This window comes from Acipenser ruthenus, chromosome 25 (assembly GCF_902713425.1).
Source record: "Acipenser ruthenus chromosome 25, fAciRut3.2 maternal haplotype, whole genome shotgun sequence".
Taxonomy (NCBI): Eukaryota; Metazoa; Chordata; class Actinopteri; order Acipenseriformes; family Acipenseridae; genus Acipenser; species Acipenser ruthenus.
The window spans coordinates 6,403,947-6,428,980 of record NC_081213.1 but is presented as its reverse complement, the minus strand read 5'-3'; the positions used below and the strand labels follow the sequence as shown (position 1 = coordinate 6,428,980).

Genomic DNA, 25,034 nt, shown 5'->3' with positions numbered 1-25,034 from the left:
ATAACATATTGTAAACCGGCCACCACTCACGGTCGTTCGTTGCCCATTTAAGAATACACCCAGGATCTCTCTCTCTCTCTCTCTCTCTCGACCCTCTCCCTGCTATCTTATAATATGGATAAGGGAAACATGAGCCTACCCTTATAAAAGCACAGCTAAGCATTGTAAAGAATAGCGAGGAAAGGTAAAGCATATTAATAACCTTGACTAACCAGGGTTAACTATAGTAAATGTATAGTATAGCATGGTAAAACTGCAAAAATACTGTGCACAAATTCAGTGTAAAACTTTTATAAGAGTAATTGCATCTGTTACAAGTTGGTCTTAGCCAATTTAGCCTTACATAAATGGATGCAATGTCAAATCTGAACTTGTATCAATCCATTGGCACAGACAGAGGATGAATGTACCAAAGAGAGAAGCTCCCAATCCTCCCATGAGATATTGAGACACACCAATGTAACTGTGGAATGTGAAGGGCAATGCATGGGGAGAATAGTGTTGTAAATGAATGTAATTAACACCCTTGCAGTTCGGATTGACATGCCAGTGTTTAAAGTGTTTATTGCCAATTGTGTGCCGCCCCCTGGGAGCTCCCATCCTCGCTCGGCAAAGGAATAGCCTGGACTCGAACCGACGACGTCCAGACTATGAGCTAGTCTTTCTGATCCTTGTGAGGTTTTACTGTATCAACAAAATACCATCATAAACAAGGGTTGATGTAAGTGTCATTTTATTAACATCCTGTATTTGTTCTTCAGCAGGAAATTACTCCCAAGAGATTTGCTGAACTGAAACCCCCAAAAAAGGAAACTGGTCAACAACCACAATCCTAAAAATCACTGATAATGCACACACAAAGGGACAGAATTAATTTCCTTAAATGGACAAATAGAAATGCTGTAAATCGTGCCTACAGAAATCATGTATCTTTGATGATGAAAAAATGGATGATGGTCCTTATCCTCATCCAGGGTCAGGAAAGTCAGATGATTGGTTGACAGTGTTAATGTTCTGGTAGGTTGCTAATGCACCAGTTGACTTCATATTTTATTGAACTAAAAAGATTGTCATTAAACGATAATTAGTGTACGAGGAGCTAAACGTTCTGACCTGCACTTCTGTTTGTCCATTTAAGGAATTACTTTATAGAAAACTACCTTAAATGGGTTCTGTTTACATCCTTTTGCTCTCTTCTGTGTTAGTTTTCATGGTTGCCATAGTGATGGAATTTTTTTTTTTTTCAACTTCTTCCATTTTATACACTACAGAAATCAAAAGCTGTAATGTATCGTGACATATCCTATGAAAACGAAGTGATCTGGTTGGCTGAAGAGCATATTGTTGCTGAAATATTGTCTTATTTAAAAAAAAAAATGATTCAAAAGTGAACTACACTTTAAAAAAGTCTATTGACCTATAACTCCATTGTCAGGCCAATCTCTGTAATGCTCCTGGAACTCTTTCTTCTGCCCGTTATCATCTGAAACTTGCCTGAGAGATGCCGACGGAACTTCTTGGTTGCAAAGCAGTAGAGGATGGGGTCGAGGATACAGTTGAGGCCCGCCAGGCAGAGGGTGACCTGATGGGCATCGTTGAGGGTCTGCAGGAGATCACAGTCCCCTCTCCTCCAGAGTCCCAAGACCGCCATGGTCCAGGGACCATCGATCAAGTGGTGGGGGACGAAGCAGATGATAAACACCCCCAGCACGGCGCACACCATCCACAGGGCCCGCTGTTTGACGTCCCCATTTTTGGGAACTCGCAGCTGCACGGACTGAATGCGGAGGGTCCTTATGATCTGCAGGTTGCACACAAGGATGAGGATGAAAACCAGGAAGAAGGAGGCAACAATGAGTAAATGGGTAATGGCCACCACTTGGTTGGAGTTGGTGTCTTCGGGTTTGTAGCCCTCAAAGCAACGCGTCTTGTTATTGACTTTGTTCAGGCCATCCATGAAGAGATATGGGCTTGCGCTAGCCCCAATGATGACCCAGATGACCACTGAGATCATCACCCCACACCTCCGCAGGCTTGATTGAGCAGTCTCCAGGGGTTTGGTCACAGCCTGGTAACGGTTGAAGCTGATCACTGCTAAGAAGGCTATGGAGCAGTAGGTGTTGACGAAGAAGAGGGAGCCAGATAGATTGCAGAGGAACGGGTTTAGGGTCCAGTCCCCGTTCTGGTGGTAATAGATAATCCACAGTGGTAGAGTCATAATGAAGAGAAGGTCAGCTACAGTCAGGTTGATCATATAGATCTTGATCGCGCTCATTCTCTTCATTTTATAAACATGGGTGAATAACCAGAGCACGTAGCAGTTGGCCACCAGCCCAACAATGAAGACCAGGCTGTAGAATACTGAGAAGAGGGGGTATCTGAACTCGGAGTCCACAGTACACACGCTGTCATTAACTGCCATTGTTAGATTTTCCATTAGCTTTCACTTTTGAAAATGACCTTAAAAAAATAGGAATAAATTATTATTATTATTATTATTATTATTATTATTATTATTATTATTATTATTATTATTATTATTATTTATAGTAGTATTAGTAGTTGCAGTTGTCATAATAGTATTTCCTATTTGACTGCAAAACTTCAGTCAGAAAAGCCTGACATCTCAATTAAGTTTCTGGTAAAGAAAAACAAGGATGAGGTTGTTACTCTGTTGTTTTGAGTTCCCTATACGCAGTTTTCACCAGAACTATTGCTTCACGTTGAGCTCAGTGCACTCTTTGTTTGCAGTGTTCTTGTTTTTTTGAGAAATCACTATGGTTGGTAACCACAGTTAAACAGGATGCTCTTTCCACCACTGCCCTGCTCAGTGCTGTTTTACTAGTTATCTGTGATGCTATCAGTAATTGTAGTCTCACGTATAGAAGCATCTGCCAACCTGGAACCTCTTTTCAGATCTGCTGTCTGACTTTCAAAGGGCAAATGCAGCCTTTATTTATTTTTTTAATGTACTTTTGTTTTAATGTAAATAATGCCATTTGTAGAAAAAATAAATTAGACAGTCCATTTACACCAGTGGTCCCCCAAAACGGTCCTGAGGACCCACCATGTCTGCTGGTTTTCATTCCAACTGAGTTCTCAATTACTTAACTAAACCCTTCATTGAACTGATAATTTGCTTAATTAGACCTTTTTAATAGTTTTCAGCTCTTTACAGTTGCATATTTCAAGCTAGCTATAAAATGTTATCAGTAACTTGAACTCTGCAACGGTGAGCTGAAAACAATTAAAAAGGTCTAATTAAGAAATCCAACACATATATACTTTTTTTTTTTTTTTACGTAACTTGGAATGCGTTTCAAAACAGACAAAAGAAGCACTGGCACGCTTTATTCTATAAATGTGAGTCCGGTCAGGCACCCACATACTTGATTGAACATTGATTGAACAAGAAAATATACAAGGTGTGCTTTGAGATCTTCACAAGTCTACAATTATAACATACCCAGAGTTAAAAAGGCCTTTTTTTACACAGTGATTGAACTAAGCTACCAGGTATCTTGAGAGAATCATCCTCTCTTTGGTATTTTTAAAAGCAGGCTGGGCACTCATTTGGAAATGCAATGTACTTGTTAAATTCACAGGTCATGGTAGAAATATGCCTATGACTTCAACTGTATTGGCTCTGTGATACATGTCAGATTATATGAATTTATATAAGATTAGATTTTTAGATTTGTCTTAATGTTTAAATAATATCTCTGATGTTTCGATCGATTGTATTTGTAACTGTTTGAATGCTTGCTGTCCACCAGGATGAGATAGTGTGTATATCCTGATGAGCAACAGTTAAAAAAAAACTTCTTTAGCACCAAATCACAATCTAGGAGTATAGGGAGTCCACTTGTCTCTCCATCTGTCTGTGTGTCGCACCCACATTTTTACATCTGTCTAAAGAACCGCATATCCAATTGTGGTGAAAGCTGCAAAGTGCATTCTTTAGTATAAGTTAGGCATCTGGCAAGGCAATGCACAGACAGACTGGGCTAAAAAATAAAACTTTCTCCAGGAATCAGAAGCTCCACAACATGCTCTGATTACACTGGGCTGGACCGTTCATGTTCTTAGCCACCACAGTAACATAACGTAATATCACTTTATAAAACAGGCTGGTCCTCAAAAATGCAGAGGGCGATTCCCAGGTTGAATTGCATGTTTTGATTCTTTGAAAGTGTGGGATCAAGATTAGTTTTCTTTCTCATCAGTAATGAGAACAAAACAAGGTAATGAATTTGCTCCCTGACTGTATGTGACGCTTTGAAATAACAAATACAAAAAGAAGTTAGGATGAACCTTGAACCTAAATAACTACAGGATTGTAGAGTTTTATTGCTGTTGAAAACCTTATCAAAATGTATTTGCTGTGTGTTATGTTATCTTTATTAGTTGTAGCAATGTTTCGGTGAATAATATATTTTTTATTTCCCTAACTTTATTCACAGTGTAGGAATGACAAAAGCAGTGAAAACCATTTTGAGGAAAATATATTAAATGTGTTATCATTATTATTAGTTGTAGTAGAAGTCATAGTATTTAAGTATCAGTTTTACTGTCAACAACAGCTGTCTAAAGACAGATAGAAAAAAATCTATTTAGCATCCACAAACAGAGGGTGCTAACATAGACAGATATTTAAATAAATATAAGCAAAAACACAGTTCAAAAGAGACTGTAAATTAAATGTGAAGCTGTAAAAGTGAAGCAAAAGAAATTGTACAGTTACACAAACCTATATCCATGTCAAACTCATGTATTAATAGTTGCGCTTGAAATTTATGTAAAAATGCTCCCGGATTCCACTGATTTAGTTACTCATTCTTACAGTATACAGAAGTTTTACTTCTCATCTTACAGTACAGTAAAACAGAACATTATAGTATTTACTGTCTTTTCAAAAAAGCTCAAATCAAACAAGACAATAACATGCTCACCATTAGAGCTGAGATCCGTCGCCAATTGAAACACAGTCCAGAAAAACAAGTAACAGCTTTGACACTCAGAAAAGAGAAACACTCACGAACTTGTAAGAGTTACGCAAACAAGGTTGTGCTTTTCACAGGGGAAGATCTGCAAAGAAGGAAACCCTTCTTTCCAGTAGCTGTACAGATCATCTGACTAACAAATCTTTTTTTTTTTTTTTTTTTTTTCAAATCCCTGTGTGAGGAAACAGTTAATGAAAAGATAAGAAACATACCTGAGTCATCTCCTGAAGACGTGACTGAAGAGTGCCCAGTGCTTCTTCCAGAAGATTAGGTGATCAATTATTAATTTCTCTTTATAAATAGGTGCTACATTAATGTGTCTAATGATAATGTTTAGGCAATATGTGTGTTAATTTTTATGATTAGAATCAATACATTCTGTTTAAATCCTGGTTGTGTGCACTTCTTGACACACAAATATATACATTATTTAGTTTCCTTACACTTGTTTGTTATACGGGTGTGTTTGGATAGACGCTCCCAATATTAACATGAAATGTGTGCCCTGGGGTGAAACGGGGCTTCAATCTATGCTGTGCTTATGAAATACTGCAGTGACATTTTTCTTCAGCCACCCATTACATTTAAAAACTGCGAGGTGTATAAACAAATCCTTCAACACAAGGAGCAAGTTATTGTTATTCAGCAAGTGACTGAGTGTATAATAATCTGGTGGTTTATGTAGGAGGCTGTGTGGTCCAGTGGTTAAAGAAAAGGGCTTGTAACCAGAAGGTCCCCAGTTCAAATCCCACCTCAGCCACTAACTCATTGTATGACTCTGAGCAAGTCACTTAACCTCCTTGTGCTCCGTCTTTCGGGTGAGATGTAATTGTAAGTGACTCTGCAGCTGATGCATAGTTCACACACCCTAGTCTCTGTAAGTCGCCTTCGATAAAGGTGTCTGCTAAATAAATAATAATAGGCTGAATCTATCTATCTGCCCCATTCTCAACTATCTCATGTCCACATATATCTTTCTCAAGCAAACTGCTCCACATGGAGACTGTAGAGAAGCTGCCGGAAAGATAAACACTGTACTGGGTTTTTCTTTCATAACTACCATATTTCCAATAAACTTCTCCAATGTTTTTGTATAACTTGCTTCATTAGCTTTTCCTGGTATAGGCAAGGCATATACTTTCAGTGTTTGACAATGGGGTGTGGTAAGAGTGTCGATTGAAAATGACAATAAACAAATAACAAAAGGCCTTTTTTCTTTTTGTTATGGTTATTTGTGTTTCAAACTGTGTTGTTCCATTTATGCTTTGCCTGTGGTTGCTAAGAGACTGCATAATGTAATGTCTCCGGTACTAGAATCAACCATTCAAGTATAATTTAACTGAAATTTAAAAAATGGATCAGAGATTTCCTTTAACCTGATTGGTCAACATGAGGGCCTTAATCTCTGATAAAGGACCTTGAATGTTATCTTTCAAACTAGGTTTAAACACTGTTCCAAATCAATCCGAGGGAAACTACATAAATACAGTGTTCATGTATTTTACCTTTTTTTTTTGCTTGGTGAAAGAAAATCTCTGTTCAGAATAGTGTTTTCTGTCAGCGGCAATACAGTAAACACAATAGCAACTTATCTCCTGAATAACAAGTTGAAGAAATCAAACAACTTATTCCAGCAACACAGGTATTCTCTTCTCTAAAGCCATGAAGCGGGCTTTGAATAAACTTTATGAACACACTGTGAACAACTGAACAAACAGCACAATCAGCATTAAGAAAGACAACTGAAACGCTAATAAATTCTAGGACCTAACAGCAACTTAAATACTAAAACGTACACTTAAACACACACCTGCGCTCAAATCCTAATAAAAAAAAAATATGTTAGTTGTACTTTTTTACATCTTTTACAAACAGTTCACAAATCATGTTTGCTTTCTGTACGAGGTACCTGAACTGAAGAACAGCTTCATGTACGTAGAAGATGTGTTTTAGTATTGAGGTATTATTTAAGCTATTGGAAATACACACAACACAACACAGTCCACTGCTGGGATACTGCAGCCTAAGTGAAGACTACCAGACCACAGATGGAATTCTGAGCAAACTGCATTACTCATGGAATAATGAGGAAGAGGTTTGTATTCATTAGCAACAAAAACTAGTGCAGCATAAAATCACAAAAAAAAATATCAGTTTTCTATTTGGGAAGACCCTTCTCATTATGTTAAATGCTCTTGCCTTCGGCTCTGGACATTAAACAGCATGAGGCGGGCCTTATCAGACAGTAAAGCCTTCTTCTTCAGGATCTGTTGCTTAAATATCAGCCTTACTCCGAATGTGCTTAATCCTCACTGTAAGGTATCGTTGGAACATCGTGGTGGCGAAACAGTAGGTGATGGGGTCGAGGATGCAGTTGAGGCCCGCCAGGCAGAGGGTGACCTGATGGGCATTGTTGAGGGTCTGCAGGAGATCACAGTCCCCTCTCCTCCAGAGTTCCAAGACCGCCATGGTCCAGGGACCATTGATCAAGTGGTGGGGGACGAAGCAGATGACAAAGACCCCCAGCACGGCAAACACCATCCGCAGGGCTCGCTGTTTGGTTCCCCCCTTCCTGGAACCTTGCTGTTGCACTGGCTGGGAGAGGAGGGTTCTTACGATCAGCAGGTTGAACACAAGAATGAGGATGAAAACCAGGAAGAAGCAAGCAACAATGATTAAATTGGTAATGGCCACCTTTGTGTTTTGGGGTTTGTAGCCCTCAAAGCAACGCATCATGTTGTTGCCTTTGTTCAGTCCATTCATGAAGAGATATGGGCTTGCGCTAGCCCCAATGATGACCCAGATGACCACTGAGACCACCACCCCACGCCTCCTCAGGCTTGATTGAGCAGTCTCCAGGGGTTTGGTCACAGCCTGGTAACGGTTGAAGCTGATCACTGCTAAGAAGGCTATGGAGCAGTAGGTGTTGACAAAGAACAGGAAGCCAGATAGATTGCAGAGGAACGGGTTTAGGGTCCAGTCCCCGTTCTGGTTGTAATAGATAATCCACAGTGGTAGAGTCATAATGAAGAGAAGGTCAGCTACAGTCAGGTTGATCATATAGATCTTGATCTCGCTCATTTTCTTAATTCTATAAATTCGTGCAAAGACCCAGAGCACGTAGCAGTTGGCCAGCAACCCCACAATGAAGACTATGCTGTAGAACACTGTGAAGAGGGGGTATCTGAACTCGGAGTCCACAGTACACACTCTGTCATTAACTGCCATTGTTACATTTTTCATCATCTTTCACCTTTAAAAAAAAAACATCTGTAAGATTGAGTGTGGTGTTGGAGTCACTCAACTGCATTGTCCTAATTTTATTCATGTTTCTGTTTTCAAAACATTCACATAAGATGACTATTAGTAACAGTATTAGAATATGAATTATTATAAAATAATAGGGGAGCAATCTCTTGGCTAGCAAGTGTTCAGATTGGAACTTTTAGAAACATTCTGTATGATTTCCTTGACAACCAATACTTTGGGGGGGGAGGGGGGGGGGGGGGGGGGGAGGGCTTTTATAGTCTTTTCAGGGGATTTCTTCCCTAGCACAGAATAACAAGGGTTCCAGGAAAAGCTACAGCATGCCATATAAAAAAACATGCCTGTTCTGGGTGATGTAATTCAGGGTTTTTGAAATTATGCAACCACATACCTGGACATAACTCATCATTAACCGGGCAGTTCAAATACAACACCATAAGAAAACCCATACTATTTAGCAAAAGCCAAGCTTTAAAAACCATAGTGAATATGTTATTCATGAATACATTTCATTTCGGAGAGAGAGAACTCAAAGAAATGAACAGACCCTTGCTAACCTGTCTCATTGTGTGCCTTGCTCTCCCACCCTGTTGTCATATAAAATGGCTGTTTTGTCTCTGCTATTTATAGAACAGTTCACTGCTGTATGTTATGTGTTTACAGGTAAAGGGATTTCATTATACCCAAGCAAATACAGCTATGGCCAAAAGTTTAACATCACCTAGAATATTAGGATTCATACATAACTTAATAAATAAATAAATAAATAAATAAATAAATAAATAAACTATATGAACATAATTTAACATCACATACTCAAAGAAATTACAAAATGATATTGCAAAAGTACCGGAAGCCGTAACAGTAGTGCAGTATTTCATGTTCGATTTTGAAATGTTACATTTTATATTAGTCAGTTTATTTGTTAAGTATATGGGAAATTACAAAGCAATGTGTAATTCAATATAATATCGTAACACTAGTCAGCAGGTTTCATTCGAATTTAAAAAGCAAACTTGTTTATTCTATAGGGTGATGCTAAACTTTTGGCCAGAGCTGTAGTTCAGATAATAGAGGTTTTATTGCATCATGCAATTTTGTTTCTTGCCTTAAACAAATTTATTAAAAGCATAAGAATAACAAGAACAGTGAATTATTGAATTCATCCTCATTAGAAGAAAATAAAATACATAAGTTACTAAACTACTGCTTGACCATGTAGTCTTTTCAAACCAATGAAGAGCCTATAATAGGATTCTCCACCAAATCAAAAAAGTAACTATATATGTCCTAAGAATATGCACACATTATCAAGATTTCTATTGACACAATACAGCTGAAAAGAATATTATTTACTGTCTACAAAATACATTTAAAAATACTTACATTAAACATTTGAAACCACGTAGAAGACAACTAATAACAGTTAAAACGTTAAAAAAACATTCCCCTACAGATATTTTCCTGGGTATTACTTTACAAGTGGAAACAACATGCTCACCATAGATTTGGAATTCCTTTCCTCAATTGGAATGCAGTCCAGAAAAGAGTACTCCTTTTGTAGTCAGCCAGCTCTTTTGAAAACAGAAGAAACACGACACTCATGCAAATTGTAATGTACATAGGAAACTTGTAACATCCGCTAAAAAAAAAACAAAAAAAAAACATTGTCTAGGGAGGTACAGCCACAGCTTTGCCTCGCCCTCTCATTTTTATGTTAATCTTGGGAAACGTTTTACTGTCTTTTAGTTAAAGTAAAAGGGAAGGGGTTATTTAAAAAAACACACACACCTTTGAATCATTACTGTACGTTACACTGTGGTCTGGGAACTCTTAGAGGTTAGCATTTCAGTAGAATTGAAAACAAGGCAAAACAACAATGTTGCGTGAATTACGAATCACCCTGTCGTTAGTCGAGCCTTTTGGAAAAATATTTCAAATAAAAAAGGTAAGCTTCTGCCGTCTTAACAATTCACAAAGTGAGAAAGGCGTTTAAGTATCGACACTGATACCACTCAAGCAAGCCTGGCTGATAATTACCTCACGTTTTAAGTTTAGTTCAAGGTTAAATCAAAGTATTAAGGAAATTGAGTGATAACGATGTTCTTCATATACTTGGATATGTAGTGAACGGTGTAGTTGGTAATATGCATGCTGACACTGCACTTGGAATTCAGTTCATCAGATTATACCCAAAATGCAATCCAAAATGTCAACAGGAGGATTCTCTTTGAAACTTCTTCACCTGAAGAGGAGCCCTTTGTGATCTCGAAAGCTAGTGGTGTACAGCAATGACCATAAGTTTAGCATCACTCTAGGAAATGTGATATTTTGAAATCTAACATGAAGCACTGTACTAATATTATGGCTTCCGGTACACTTTTACAATATGAATGTGTAGTTTCCTTGATTACATGATGTAAAATAAAATATCTAAATTACATTCAGATAGTTTTTTTTTTTTTTTTTTTTAATTTGGTCTCAATCTAAAATTCTAGGTGATGCAAAACTTTTGGCCATAGGTGTAGTTGTATTCTTTATACATATTATAGCTTAGGACAGCAGTGTGGAGTAGTGGTTAGGGCTTTGGACCCTTGGCCGGAGGGTCGTGGGTTCAATCCCGGGTGGGGGACACTGTTGTTGTACCCTTGAGCAAGGTACTTTACCTAGATTGCTCCAGTAAAAAGCCAACTGTATAAATGGGTAATTGTATGTAAAAATAATGTGATATCTGTATAATGTGATATCTTGTAACAATTGTAAGTCGCCCTGGATAAGGGTGTCTGCTAAGAAATAAATAATAATAATAATCTATTTCAAATGTATCACCATGGAGGGGAACTGCATCCTTGCTAACATTAAGAGTGTGACAGACAATGCATGACGGCCATATTTTAAACGAGAACCCTAAAACCTGCAGTCTCCTATACGCACACAGCTGTGGGCTGTGGTCAGGCAGTCTTGCTCCATCCGGTGAGTATTCATTCTGTAGTTCCTTCTCAAACAGAAAGATGACAACAGAGCCAGCATAATCCATGAGAATTTAACCAATGCGCAAGCATAGTGTTATTATACGAAGGCACACTCTGATGGAGGGGCTCTGCCATGTCGATAAGATGTGAATCCAAAATCGTGTTTACTTTGTGGCTGTTAAATTCAGCGGCACTTTAAAAGAATAATGATTTTAAAGCTGATGGCTTGGTCAAAATTGCAATTTGCCTAAATAAAGTGATTTCCTCCCAGAGTGGAATGTTCTAGTTTAAGTATCCTCAATAGTTTATTATAGAGGTCCCACCACTGCCCACAGTTGCGACAGTAGCAGGGCTGATCCCAATTTAAATACACTACCTTGGACAACCTATCACATCCCAAAACTTGTTCTGAACTTTTCTTAGGGCTCACTTGAATATATATATATATATATATATTAAAAGATGAATTTGTGATTTTTATTGCAGGAAACTGGGCTGGGAATTTTATGAGTATTTTAACACAGTACAAGGGTTAACAACGACATACGAGTCATTAGCAGATTACAGACGATAAACTTCTGTTCCAGTAACTTTCATGTATTTTCATTAAAAAAGTATATATATATATATATATATATATATATATATATATATATATATATATATATAACTGGATATGACGATATGTTGTAAATTTAAAAAAGGTAGTTGGGAAATACCCACCTTGACTATTGCCAAAGGTAAGGATTATGAGCCAAAGAAGGTCCTTTTCTTTCATCATAATTATTCATCCTAATCATAATTCATTATAGTTTCATCATAATTATATATGTACAATGTGTTAGATACAGGCAGACAGGCAGACATACAGAGATGCATCTCCAAGCCATTTCTCTTCGTCACTTCCAAGGAAAGGAATTCCCGTACGAATGTTGTCATGTATAAACCTGCTCGTTTCTCTAACGAATCTGAGATTTTAAAAAACATTGTATGCAGTATTTATCCTCGAGCAAGATAATGAGAGATCAAATTCAAGTTCAAACACGTCCCTTCATATGCAGCTGACAATAGATTCACTTGATTCTGTGCTTTCACGAGAACAGGGGTTTGCTAATTCACATCTTGGACGTCACGCATAACAAGAACCATACTATGTATTAAAAAAAGAGATATAGTCCAAATAAAGACTGCAATTTGCTGGAAAAGTGACTTTGTCTTCCAATAATTATATTTCTCCTTTCCTCTTGGGCAGTAGCATAATAGCAGATGCTGTGCTTGGCTTTCACATCAGTTGTTTATCCATCAATTTATTTATTTTCTGACCATGCACTTAGACGTAGTTAAGAATATTCTTCCATATCCCTTTAGTCATTGTTGAGAATATTGGACCATGTTTAACGTGTCTGAATCTAAAAACCTAAAGTTTGTACATTGGAATACAAACATGCTCATGCAAGGTAGCCTTATATGGACATGTCTTCATGTTTCTCACAGTCTGTATTGCAGAAATGAATAAATGAATAAAAGGTTCACCCTGTAAAAAATAAATGCCCTCAAAGAGTGCAGAAATGTTAGAAATAAATTATATATATATATATATATATATATATATATATATATATATATATATATATATATATATAATTTCAACCATTTAAAAAAATGCACATTTTTGTTGTTCTGGCAATAATGTGAGACAAATGTTAAATTTATTATGTGGATACGCATTGGTATGAGTGCCTATATAAGGTAATGATAATTAGATTATTACAGTCTGTTAAAAATAGCCATATTCTCGTGGGATTCAACAGCTTCAATTCCTGTAAGCAGGTTCAGAACTTGGCCGTTACAAAGGAAAAAAAAAACTTTTTGATTTACTTCCAAACACAGTGTTTATTTAAATCAGCTGCTTGCTGATCTATACAAGTCTATTCTATATCTAACTAATGCTCCCTCCCCCTGAAACTCCTATGAAAACGACATGATGAATCTTGTTCTTCAAGGGTTGCCTGGATATGTTACTATAATAATGAGGCTTTGGTGATAATTAAAATAAAAAAACAAAATACTAACACAGTTTAACCCATCTCACACTATCTCTGCTAATATCCTGCCTTTTGGTGTTTAGCTCCGACACTTATCTGTGACTTTGAGTCGTGTTGGGCTATGCAAAACTGCATAGCTGGTTTTCCCGATGGGAAATGAAAGAACTCGAAACTTACACAGTACTGCATATTAAAACTAGAAACAAAACACATACACACTCAATTTAAACATAATGATTAAAAACAACTTAACTATAAAAGAAAAAAAACACACATATAATGTAAAACTTATAATTAATAACATAATTAATACCTCATGCAGAAAGCCATCACTACAAATTATTTATTACAAGAAAATTAACATTATTATTTATTTATTTATTTATTTCTTAGCAAACTTACAGTTGTATACAAAATAAAATACATATCAAGAATTACAGTACAATTAAGCCCAAGATACAAAACACAATGACTTCAGTCCTAATAAGAGCAAATACAAAACACAGTACAATTTGATATCGGGGCAGTTCAAGAGCAGATAACTGTAGATAGTTACATCAGGGTTAGATACAAGTGAAAGTGAAATACAAAATACTACAGATAGGATTAAGTGCAGGATTAAATACAGTAAAATAGGGAGCAGATAAGTGCAAGTTAAAGTGCATTAAAGGCAGAGTGCTATATTGTCCAGAAGGGAAGAGTTGAGTTTTACAGGTGTTGTCTGAAGAGGTGTGTCTTGAGGAGGCGCCGGAAGGTGGTCAGGGACTGGGCAGTCCTGACATCCGTAAGAAGGTCGTTCCACCACTGCGGGGCGAGGGTGGAGAAGGAGCAGGCTCTGGAGGCAGGGGAGTGTAGAGGAGGTCCAGCCAGTCCTACTGCAGGCGGAGCAGTCGGGTGGGGGTGTAGGGAGAGATGAGGGTCTGAAAGTAGCTGAGTGCAGTCTGGTCAAGGCATTGTAAATAATGTACTGTTTACCATGAAGTACTGAGTCACCAAATTAAATCAAGAGATTTCAGAGTGGAACTTCCAGCCTACATATTCAAGGATAATATTAGATTAAGTGACCTAGATTTATATATAAGAAAATCTCTTAAAATTACTAACAATATAACATGAAGGTCTGTTGGGACCAAATTTGACTTATGATCGGCCTATACGTTCTCTACCCAAGCAGTTACCATTTTGCACATGGTTAATACATGTTATTGTCAGTTGTCCATTAGGCTATGAAAGAAATTCCTCTGCAAATGCTGTGATGCATGAACCTGCATTAATCTTTTTTTCTAAGAAATCTAAAATAAAAATTAAATAAAAATACATTGTGTGAGTGGGTACCTGTTTATGGAAATTAAGACCTATACTAAGATCCTGGATGTCATAATAAGAAATGTGCTTTTGCAAGAGGGATACCAATAACACCATCTGGATTTACAACAGGTGTAACTGGAGCGTTCCAAATGTCATCCTTGCCTTTTTTCTATCTCTGGATCCTAAAAGTTTCTCCATGGCACCAAAGAAGTGTTTTTAGGATCCTCGTTCAACATATCGTTCCTAATAGTTGTGCCATTGCATGAAGGGGTCACATGCATTCATGATTGAAGTTGACAGTTCGCTCCCCCTCACTGAAACACACCCTTCAGCACACCTCTTGCTAAGGGCATGTCTCTGAATGCCTCTTACAGAGCTTTGAGTTTGCAATATTTATAATATCCTTAAGGAACAGAAAGAAGACAAGCGTTGAATTGACAACAGAACTGGCAGAAGACACAGGTGTCTATGTCCATCAAATCAACAGTACGAAGGTCACTCTTGAAATCAGGACAAAGGATGTTTTGCAGTAAGAATGCCTCTGTTAAGAAAGGGGAACACGACTAAAAGGCTAGAATATGCACAAGAACACAGAAATTGGACCATGGGCAAAGGTGCGTTGGACTGTTGATGGATGGACGACAACACCTGTGCCTTTTGCCAGTTCTGTTGTCAATTCAACGCTTGTCTTCTTTCCGTTCCTCAAGGATATTATCTTCAAATATTGCTCATCCTTGTTAGACAGCTTTTTGGATCTTCCAGTCCTGGGTTTATCAATTACAGATGTTGTTTCTCTGTACTTGTTGATTATACTTTGGATACCACACCTTGAAAATCAAGTGATGCAAGCTATTTCACTCAAATGTTTTTCCTTCTTTATCCAAGTCAAGGTTGTTATAACAGTAGAAAACACTAGTGGAGGCTTGTCTAATGCAACATGTTTAAGACTGTTGCACAGCAGTGTACAGAACTAATACAGTAGAATGTGCTCTGATATGAGTTCTGATACAATATTAGACACCAGATATTTAGTACGATTTGATTTCTTAGCAGAACAGTAGGTTATTAGTATTTCATATAGAAATTGTTTTTGCATGAACTGGAAATACCATTTGAGCAACCAAACATGGAAGAACAATGCCAGTTTAATGTCGCCAGACACCCAGCACGTCCTCGCTGTATGATACTGTCACTATACAGTACAACCAACAATTGTTTCACTTTCAGTATGTGCACAGCTTCTTAAGATACTGTTTTGTTATCAGTTAAACCTGAAGTACCCTTAAGTGTTTCATCATTCACCATAAACATGTAAAGAAATGTTTTACCTTTTTGAATAATTGCTTTGTAAATCCAGACAAGCCCAGAGCATAGGAACTGAAACTGGTGAATTAAATGCCAGCAAGGCCATTTTAATAACATGCTATAAAACAAGCAAACAAAGTTATAAAGGCAAAACAAGCATTTAAACTGCATACCAAGCTAAATAACATGACAAACCCAGCATTACATTTAAAAAATACCAAATAAGAAAATCTAGGATAACTGTGCACAACACTGGATAATAACATACCAAAAGCACCAGTTATTTTTCAGTTTTTTTTTTTTTTTTTGTTCTTTTATAATTTAACACAAAAAAAAGCTACTGTAAGAATAGCAGCGCCATATTAAAACTTAGTTCTATGGATCGTGTTTTACTGAAAAGTTATTTTTAAACGTTTGTAGATTTTGAAACAAAGCCCCAAACAAACTTACTAAGGTCGTTTCCTTCGTGGATACCAGCTGTGCATGGCAACCAGTGACCTCATCACCTTGTATTCCAATTTAGGGGTACTGTCCCCAACACATGAACTTAAGATTATAGATCATCTGCAATAATACCGTCTGCAAAATTAATATTAGATATTAGAGAAAACTCTTGCACCCCAACACCTCATACATTTGTGAAAGACAGTTTTAACACTTTTAATAAGACATTGTCAGATAAATTACATTACAGATCAATCTGTCAACATCACAGTACAAAAAAAAAAAAACAACACATAGTAAAAACATTACTTTACAGGGCTCTGGGAAAGATGTAATGCAACGAGGCCCAATGCACTAGCACTTGCTGCCATTACTAAATCTCAAACTAAATACAAGGTCATTTATCACAGGTCTGCATTTCAACATTTTCCCTCTTATTGTTCTCACGAGGAACAATTGTTATGTTTTTTCTTTGGGGAAACAGAGATATTTATACAGAAGTCTGATTGTTAATCCAAAACAGGGTCAACAGTTCCTTTAGTGGAGGGGAATTCATTCATTTTATGATCATCCTGAAACGTTGTGAAATAAGCAACTCTAAGGCTGTGTTCACACTGGGTCCATACAGAGGGTTTGATTTACATTCTGTATGGTTCGGTATATTTGGTGTGAAGTGCGAACAACAAAGTCCGCTTGGGAAACAAACCATACCACCTAAAGAGGAGCTCAATGTGAACAAATTTCTAGACTCGGTCCTTTTGCACATAGGAAACGTACAACACAAGGTAAACTGACTCTGAAGTGAACATTTTGTGCATAGTTGTTCATATTCTGAGGAAACAAGTAGAGTAAAAAAAACTAAATGTCTCTGGGAACTCCATGGACAGTGCGAGAAACTGAAGCGCCGATAGAATTTTGGTCAGACACCAAAATCCAAGCCCAACTCACCAAAACAGTAAAATATATTCACCCAAAAGGCTACATGAGAAGGGTTTTAATAGAAACAGAACTATGTAGGCCTAAGGTGAAGAAACATACTGTCTCAAAACCATAACTAAAGGAACTGAGTGCACGTCTGTTGTGAACACAAATTCGGTCCTGGAAAAAAAAATAAAAAAAATAAAAAAAAAAAATAGAAAAGGACGAACTTTATCTTGTATCCAAACTAACTCTGTCCCTTTGCTCGCAGATAAGTGTGAACAGCAAGCAAACTGATACATTGTTTCAAACAAAACAAGCCAGACAGAGTTTGACACACACCCATTGTGAATGCAGCGTAAACAGGATTGAATTATCAGGGAGTTTCCACTTGTTCTAAAATAAACACGCTGTTCCAACAGAGTCCTTCAAGAATGGATAGAAAGGTTTTAATGCAGACCGATCGCACATACAGAGATCAAATAAGAAAAAGCATGCAACACAGTGCACAGTACCACCTTGCAGAATTACCTTTCATGAGCAAGGCTTGTGCATACGATAGTGAAGATAGTAACAGAGATGGCTTAACAAGACTTGTGGCAAACAGAAACAGGTTCCATCTGACATTTGATTGAAGTGGGGAGCTACTGTAGTCAGCAAGATCACATTTAGCACCCGGAAGCTATAGTGATCAGCCGATCCCTGGACAGCTTTAACTCCCTTTTAAGCTAAGACACCTAGCCCTGATACAAAATCACAGAACAGAAAAATAACAAATCAAAATCACTACTGTTCTACTAAATATCTTCATAAGAAAACAAAGAAAAAAACCCCTCTCAAAATGCAACCACTGCTGCATGTGTAAAACAAACTCTCCAGCTGTAAGTGTTGTCACAATTCTTTTTTGTAAATAACAGTACTAACAATTGAACACACTTTACACACATTGCAACATGCCCAGCAGATGTTCAGTTCCTCATAGGCAGATACAACTGTGTTTGTTTTAATGATCCTAATCTTGCAACTGGTTTACTGCAGTAGCTGTGGTCAGGTCCTGCTAGTAAATGTATAATATTAAAATGTTAATCTCTCTCACTCATCTAAAAAAAAAAAAAAATAGAAAAACACACACACAAAAAAACCCAGAATAAATGACTAAATCTTCATCCTATACATGTTGAACAATCATATAAGGGTAATCACAGTAAAGGGTTCTAATCCATTTTTAGTTATTTAAAACAAAAAGAAAAAAAAAGATTGTATTTTATTTTAAGAAAGGACTGTAAAAATGTTCAATACTCTATTTATGATCGCTTTAACTATTTATATCTGACTCCTGGTAAGCCAATAATGCCAGAATAAACCAAAACAACAAGTCATCTAACCCAGTGTGGGCTCACAGAATAATAAAGCCCAGTTGGGAATTAAGTCCAATCTTGTCCAGTGTTAAGATCTTATTTGGGTCAGACTATTTATTCAATAAAATGCTATGCATTCTTGAGACAGCACCCTCTTATTTTGTGTTCGTCTGCAGACAGTGGGTTGCATTTGGATGGTTTCATGGCCAAGGCCTTCTCTGCCCAACAGGGTTCCTATCGCTGCTCCATCTTCACTTTGGGCGGCTTCAGGAACGACCGGTTCTTCTCTTTCTTCTTGCCTTTTGCCTGAAACGTCCGCCAGCTGTCAACACGTCCGTCTCGAGTTTCCTAATGAAATTTAAAATAAATAAATCCAGAATCAAATAAAAAAAAGATAACTGTGTGTTTAAATCGAGTTCTGTAAAAAGTATCTAGTTTTGTCAGGCACATTCAACCCTAGATTACTCGTACAGGGTTTTGCTTCTAACCAATGATCCTAGTCAAATAAAGTTAGGGGGCTACCGAAATGTTATGTATAGAGTGTGAATTTCAAGCCCTGCATAGTTTCAAAACACACAATTCAGGAGGTAAAAACCCCAGTATGCCAATGCACCTTAAATCAGAGAGGTGCAGAGCTAGGTTCTTAATAGTTTTGTCACACAATAGAATAGCCCATCAAAACTAAAACACACCAAAATAACACATTTTTGGGAAAGTGAAAAATCCCATTCTTCCTCTTTATAAAACTGTCTGGTCTTTCTGTTGCAATACCTTGCAGAATGACTTGTATCACAAAAAAGGGTCCTACCCACAGAACAGTTTCCAGTAATTTCATGTACAGTATAATGATACAGTGAAAGTAATTTCCACAGTCAGAAATGGATTAACTAGTTATAATTCTGTTATTTCAACATACTTGAATTATAAAGCCATTCTTTATGAAACAGACTGTGTCAAAACAAGGAATCTGAAAGGATATATACTTTATCAAATGGATTTGATAGTAATAATAATAATAATAATAATAATAATAAATAATAAATCTGATTATGTGACAAAGTATAATTACAATAAATTACATACCAATACACCCCGACTATAAATAGAAAATTAGAGTTTAGTAACATGAATTAAATCCCCAGGACCTACACCCGTACACGGCTTACACATGCAAAAGTGATGTAAATGTGACAGATAGATGGCTCCATGTGCCAGATTCTGATACACTTGAATATGTTTTCACCTTATTGAGAGAACTTCAAGAACTGTATGTTGATCCATTACTAATGTAAGCACACCACCTGCTGGAGAGATACAGTATTTTTGGTAGCTATCGATGCAAGCTGGGTACCTCAAAGTTTTTCTGCCATTCTCGGTCTCGCTTGGCTTTTTCATGTGCTTCAATCTCCTCTTCTCTTTGTCGTTTCCTAATTAACAAAATAGAAAAACATAGCATCTTGTGTCAAAATGTTGCCTAATAATTACTTATGATCATTTATTGCGATTGCTTGACAAAGCAAATAATATATGGCACTGCAGCAAAGGAAGCAATGATTAGATGTTCTATTCTAAACATCTGATTAGGAGCAATGTTACATAAGACTCCGATAACTGCTTTTGAAATCTGTTGCTATAGACTCAACATGCATGGCTTGGCAGCCACTGACAAGCATATCTATTCAGTAGCCAAATCTTTTAATAAATAAACTGGCAATTGCAATTTTTGTGAAAAAGTTATTGCAGAAAGGCTGAATGAACCCGAAGTTCAGCAGAAGCAAGAGTACCTTTCATGCATGTCCTTGGCTTCCCTCTCCTTCCTCTTAATCTCCAGCTCGGCAAACAGCTTCATAGTCTGTTTGTACACTGCCTGCCTGAACTACAATAGGGGAAAAAAAAGCTATATTTAAAAGCAACAACAAACTACCATATATTCATTTTGTTCTCTTATCATAATCGAAATATGAAGATTCACGGTTTAATGTGTGATTTCATTATTATCCCCTCCCCCCCCCCCCAATCTAAAAGTTGAATGAATTAGGCCCTTATGCAGTATAAAAGCTGTACCATTTCAGGGTCATCTTCTTCCACCACTGTTGATTTGCCATCTTTCTTCAGCTGTTTCTTCTTTTCCTTCATCTGGTGAGAGAAACAGCAGTCTGTTTAAATTATAACTTAGAACCTTTCCAGGAATATAAAATTGCTTTTCAGAATGCCACATGTTGAAACACAGTACATGGAAAGGACTACGTTTTAAAAAGGCTAATTCTCCACCTTATCCAAGGATGGCTGTATACCAGGAAATGTATACAAAAATATCAAAACAATGAAAATTATTGCCAAAACAATAACTGGCCTAACTATGACGAGAGAAAGGAGAAGCACTTTCTGTTATTGTATTCAGTTGCCCTTGATCGTCTTTGGATTTTAACTGATGTGGATGTTGTCACAATGTGTTACACGCGTGACTTTCTGAGCAATCGGGTTTGCTACTCACTGTGTGCTCCACATATTCCTTCCCTGCATGGATCACGTCAATGGCGCGCTTCTTCTGCTCAGGGTCCAGAAGCAGCTTGTAGGCTTTATCAACAGCTGGGGAGAAAAATATAAAGGGGTCATTCCAACTGAAATGAACCAGTGGGAGTTGCTCCATCTCTAGTTTAATCATTTGGGTTGGTAAGCCTCTGAAACAATCTTTAAAAGGACATGAAAGATGTAGACATTCTCCACACACAGACAAAGTGGAAAGGTCATCAAAACAGAGTTACACAACTCTTTTTACTTTGCATTCACACACCCCCTACCCTGGAACCTTTCTCTATCAAATTGGGTCATGTGAGCTAGAATGAGCCAAGATTAATCTGGGAAAGAAATGCAACACCTTGAAGCAACTGATGGAGCTGTTTAAGCCCTACCTGTAATTCAGCATAGCTATACAGTGCTGCCTGGTTATTTCACTGTATCTGATCTATAAAACAAAACTGTAATGTAACTTCCACAGTAAAGTAACTTGCATTACTGCCTAACCTTGAACCAATTGAATCTGTGAATTATCAAAATTAGAATACAACTAAGGCAGCTTTCTTTAAAAAGTGAACGCACAATAATCGGATACATACCTTCGAAAGCTTTCTGTGCCCTGTCTGGATCATCTTGGTTTTTATCTGGATGGACCAGGATTGACAGCTATAAGGAGGATAAAACACACTTCAGAACATGCTTTAATCTTTACACTTGAAGGTCAAATCATAAGGAAAGTATACACGAAATTAATAAAAGTTAATCACCGTCAGATAGAGCTACACTTATAAAATGGACAAAGGCACTTCCAACCAGAATTTGATGTCCCCCGTTCTCATGTGTGGGCACTGAACTGAAGTAACCATTTTAAACCCAGAAATAGAATCAAATCGCAGTCTTATCTGGTATTCAATACCAATCTGACCATCAAAAAAAAAACCAAAAACACACCTGTCGAAATCTTTTCTTTATTTCATCTTCTGTAACTTCAGGATCAAGCTGCAGCACCTGAAAAACATTGGCAAAAAGGAATAATGAGATGCAAACTGAAAAGATCCCTAAAATCCACATTGGATTAAATGTTTGCTGTATTTCTCCGGTTCGTCAGGATACTTACTTCAAAAGGATTTAGATTAAAATATGAAGAGCCAGGCCTAATTAACCTCTCGATCTGCTGTTTCGGGGTTAAAACAGAGTCTCTCTTCTCAATCTGTTTCACCTGTTCAATGAAAAGGAAAAAAATTAAATGAAAGAAACGCACATACAATGATAATAAACACATTAATTCAATTAACCAAGCGCATAATATGTATAAATAAGGATTACAGATTTAAATCATTCTACTTGTTTCACAGACTGTGATTAGCACTACAATCTTGGACTACCTTACTCAAGGTAACTATTTTAAAATTACTGGATTTTGTTTTGTTTTTGTTCCCCACAGGAATTTTGTATTAGTATTATTTTTATTATTATTATTTATTTCTTAGCAGACACCCTTATCCAGGGCGACTTACAATCGTAGGCAAAAACATTTCAAGCGTTACAATACAAGTAATACAATAAGAGCTGGGTATGACACACACACCCATAGAGTCAATATGTAACATACTTACAAATATGTAACTTAAATTGATCCTACAACTGAGCCCTAATATATATATAGAATTCAGACTACAAACTTATTTTTAGTAAAGAAAAAAAAAATCCAAACAAAAAAAATACCACATGCACACTCTGGAGTTGGACTTGTTTTTGAAATATTCAGTTTTTTATTTCATGATCACTGTCACCATCATGGAATTGCTCATCAACTAAAGCCCCTTTCACACTGGCACTCCTACCCAGATTGAGCGAGACAAAATGTATGACAGCCGTTCGTTAGCCGATGAAATAACAAACAGCCACATTATAGAAGAAACATTTCCTCTAATCAACATTTGGTCCGACAGTTCAATCCACAGAAGTTTGGATGGAAGGGTCAGTAACAAGCTGCTTCCGGGGCATTGATACGCACATTGTTTACTTGCGTCTGTCACCCAGGTCAACCCGGCTTTATCAAAAGCAGTGTGAAATCGAGTAGACGACCCGCATGACACCAGGTCGTGACCCGGGTAGGTTCCGACCCAGGTAGATCATGCCAGTGTGAAAGGGGCTTCATTAACTGCCTGCAAATTCTGTCATGCCCTAAGTAATCCAGGTGCATTTACATAAAGGCAGTTCACAGTAAAATCAAGCACAGACTCACTATGTACAATGCTCATGGTCCTCCCAAGTCAACCCAACCAGTGGCTATCCCGCTACTCACTAGATTTTTAAGTTCTTTGAGGGTCTGACATTGGGCACCCTATAAAGCCTGTAGACATTACCGTAGTTCATGTTCTTGGAAAATACATTGTATTTGTCAGCCTTTAGCACATGCATAACAAGTTTCTACAACAGATCTAATTTGCAGCAAATATTATGTAAATGTCTTGACATTTGAAAAAAAGTTCCCACATGGCTTTCTGGCCAATTACACATCTTAACTGAAATTCCAATAATAAACTCTTGCACACACATTTCATTAATAGTTTTAGGCGTATCCATGTCAGATTATACATTTTATAATCAGATTTGCCTAGTTTTATTAAGGACTATCAAAACAAAACAAACAAACAAACAGAAAAAACACAAAACAGCTTGTACACATGTCCTAAGCAGACCAGCACAGCTTATGCTATTTAAAAGTATACTACTTGCACCCAAGACGTATAGCTGCAGAGAATAGGCATGCAAAGCTTAAGTTTGGTATTCATCTATTGCTTGTAATAATATACCACCAGAAAAAATAATCATCAAAATCTGGTTAGGTTTCATAATATTGGTTCGGCATGCAACAACCATGTTTGTTGGGCTGGTTTGCAGCGGCCAACTTTGCAAAAGACAACCCTACTTATAAGTAATTCCTATATATATACACACACATACATATACATATATAATAACGATGGGGTAAACAAAACGCAGAGCGAAGATAAACGAACCTAGCGTTCTATATTCAAGAAAAAAAGCCTTTACACAAACATGTACATATTACGTTTTGTATAGCAAACATATTAATGATGATCACAATGTTTATATATGTTTATATATATATATATATATATATATATATATATATATATATATATATATACATATTATTATTATTATTATTATAATTCTCACGGCACGGTGTGTTAGCTATTATCCCAGAATCCCTCTCTTCACTCCTGCCAGGCCTCCGTCGGTGCAAACCTGGGGCTCTCGCTGATTCCTCTGGATCCACTAGGTTCCCAGCAATTTTGAAAAAACAAATACTGGTTTCTAGTTAAGTTTGTGTACTTGTTTTCCACTGCACCCACCTCGTTATAATAGGTCTGGAAAGCATCGTCGCCATCTACTCCAGCAGTCCCTGCCTCTGCCTCTGCGCTCGCCATCTTGGCTCAAAGGCGTGTCACGTGATGCACGCCCTCGCCATGTGATCATGGGTTTCACTTCGAACCACGTGACGGTGTTTTCTTTTGGTTGGCAGGTTTTAGAATGAACATAAATAAACTTTATTTGCGCCGTAACATTTCTATGTTTTTTTATGAATAGAAAGAAAATAGAAAGGAATAAAATACAGAAAAAGAAAGAAAAACATTAAATTCTGGCATATCTTTTTTAAGCAGTAATGCGGGTCCCACTTAGTGTAGCCTTCAAGCAAATATATCTTCGATTATGCAACGAACTTTTATTTAAATGTAATATTTAATATTAGTTAGTGCATTCAGCTAAAAAAACGGGCTTGTAAAAAATGAGAAACATATGCAATATGTATCACACACTTTTATGCAAATGACGGGGAGAAATTGGATGAAGATTTGAGGTAAT

The 25,034-nt window shown here is 37.1% G+C and overlaps 3 protein-coding genes across 5 annotated transcripts; all 3 read right to left on the bottom strand.

Annotated features, from left to right (window-relative positions):
- Positions 1 to 223: 223 nt before the first annotated feature.
- Positions 224 to 5,295, bottom strand: LOC117414249 (platelet-activating factor receptor-like). 2 transcript variants are annotated; one of them, XM_034024074.3, is made up of 2 exons: positions 5,216 to 5,295; positions 224 to 2,460 (listed from the first exon to the last, which is right to left on the bottom strand). In XM_034024074.3, exon 2 carries the CDS (start codon positions 2,435 to 2,437, stop codon positions 1,418 to 1,420), a length of 1,020 nt encoding a protein of 339 aa, XP_033879965.3. In that variant the 5' UTR covers positions 2,438 to 2,460; positions 5,216 to 5,295; the 3' UTR covers positions 224 to 1,417. The 2 variants fall into 2 exon arrangements, with proteins under 2 accessions (XP_033879965.3, XP_033879964.3); XM_034024073.3 differs by lacking the exon at positions 5,216 to 5,295 and adding an exon at positions 4,953 to 5,037 and having other exon boundaries at positions 225 to 2,460.
- A 1,207-nt stretch (positions 5,296 to 6,502) lies between these two features.
- Positions 6,503 to 9,867, bottom strand: LOC117414250 (platelet-activating factor receptor-like). Of its 2 annotated transcripts, none has more exons than XM_034024076.3 (2): positions 9,772 to 9,867; positions 6,503 to 8,256 (listed from the first exon to the last, which is right to left on the bottom strand). In XM_034024076.3, the coding sequence occupies exon 2, from the start codon at positions 8,247 to 8,249 to the stop codon at positions 7,278 to 7,280; it is 972 nt and encodes a 323-aa protein (XP_033879967.1). In that variant the 5' UTR covers positions 8,250 to 8,256; positions 9,772 to 9,867; the 3' UTR covers positions 6,503 to 7,277. The 2 variants fall into 2 exon arrangements, with proteins under 2 accessions (XP_033879967.1, XP_033879968.1); XM_034024077.3 differs by having other exon boundaries at positions 9,657 to 9,808.
- A 7,822-nt stretch (positions 9,868 to 17,689) lies between these two features.
- LOC117413731 (dnaJ homolog subfamily C member 8-like) lies at positions 17,690 to 24,634 on the bottom strand. Its single transcript, XM_034023024.3, has 9 exons — positions 24,524 to 24,634; positions 22,255 to 22,356; positions 22,089 to 22,145; positions 21,737 to 21,803; positions 21,115 to 21,209; positions 20,685 to 20,756; positions 20,405 to 20,496; positions 19,972 to 20,047; positions 17,690 to 18,968 (listed from the first exon to the last, which is right to left on the bottom strand). Exons 1-9 carry the CDS (start codon positions 24,596 to 24,598, stop codon positions 18,855 to 18,857), a joined length of 750 nt encoding a protein of 249 aa, XP_033878915.1. The 5' UTR covers positions 24,599 to 24,634; the 3' UTR covers positions 17,690 to 18,854.
- Positions 24,635 to 25,034: the final 400 nt, after the last annotated feature.